This window comes from Ochotona princeps, chromosome 4 (assembly GCF_030435755.1).
Source record: "Ochotona princeps isolate mOchPri1 chromosome 4, mOchPri1.hap1, whole genome shotgun sequence".
Classification (NCBI taxonomy): domain Eukaryota; kingdom Metazoa; phylum Chordata; class Mammalia; order Lagomorpha; family Ochotonidae; genus Ochotona; species Ochotona princeps.
In genome coordinates, this window is record NC_080835.1 from 13,640,186 (window position 1) to 13,641,357 (window position 1,172).

At 41.3% G+C, this 1,172-nt stretch overlaps 1 protein-coding gene across 1 annotated transcript; it reads left to right on the forward strand.

Annotated features, from left to right (window-relative positions):
- Positions 1-242: 242 nt before the first annotated feature.
- On the forward strand, positions 243-1,172 carry LOC101521393 (olfactory receptor 4A47-like). The gene has a single exon (XM_012927022.2). It carries the CDS (start codon positions 243-245, stop codon positions 1,170-1,172), a length of 930 nt encoding a protein of 309 aa, XP_012782476.2.

The window sequence follows — 1,172 nt, forward strand, 5'->3', positions numbered from 1 at the left end:
TCAAAGTATTGCTCCCTCAGTTAAGACCCCAGTTGAGTTGGAAGTTCCAACAGAGAATTGACAGCACAACACAAGCAAATATACTTAGCATTTTACCTACAAATTTTATCTTTTCTTGTTTGAAGGTATCATTACGTATCAAATAAAATAGTCAAGAATCAACTTGTCTAAAAAAGTATTTTTCCTTGTTTTTTGTAGATTAACTATTCCAAACCAAAAAAATGAATACCTAAAGATAACAGATGAATTCAAAGAGCAACGTGACATACTTCGTCCTATTGGGCCTCACCCAGAATCCCAAGGAACAGAAAGTACTCTCTGTCTTATTCTTATTCTTCTACATTTTGACCATGGGGGGAAACTTGCTCATTGTCATGACTGTGTCTGTCAGCAAGAGTCTGGGCTCACCCATGTACTTCTTTCTTGCCAACTTATCCTTTATGGATGTCATTTATTCTTCAGTCATTTCACCCAAATTGATTTCAGACTTATTCTTCGGTGAAAATATCATATCCTTAAAAATTTGTATGATCCAGCTTTTCACAGAACACTTTTTTGGTGGATCAGAGGTTTTTCTTTTATTGGCGATGGCCTATGACCGCTACGTGGCCATCTGTAAGCCCTTGCACTATTTGGTTATCATGAGGCAATGGGTGTGTGTTCTGCTGCTGGCATTGTCCTGGCTGGGAGGGTTCTTACATTCAGTCATCCAACTCAGCACTATTTATGGACTTCCATTCTGTGGCCCCAATGTCATGGATCATTACATGTGTGACATGTACCCCTTACTGAAACTTGTGTGTACTGACACCTATGTGATTGGCTTCTTAGTGGCGGCCAACGGGGGCGTGATCTGCAGTGTTGTGTTTCTGCTCTTACTCATCTCTTATGGTGTCATCTGGCATTCCTTAGAGAACCTAAGTCAGGAAGGGAGGCGGAAAGCCCTCCAGACCTGTGGTTCCCACATCACCGTGGTGGTCTTCTTCTTTGTTCCCTGCATTTTTATGTATGCAAGACCTGCAAAGACCTTCCCCTTTGACAAATCAGTGAGTGTGTTTTACACAGTCATAACTCCCATGCTGAACCCCTTAATCTATACTCTGAGAAACACAGAGATGCTAAATGCCATGAAGACACTCTGGGGAAAGAAAACCACATCAGACAGGACATAA

Coding starts and splice junctions, on each gene's coding strand:
- LOC101521393 (XM_012927022.2), top strand. CDS start 243: ATGAATTCAAAGAGCAACGTGACATACTTCGTCCTATTGGGCCTCACC.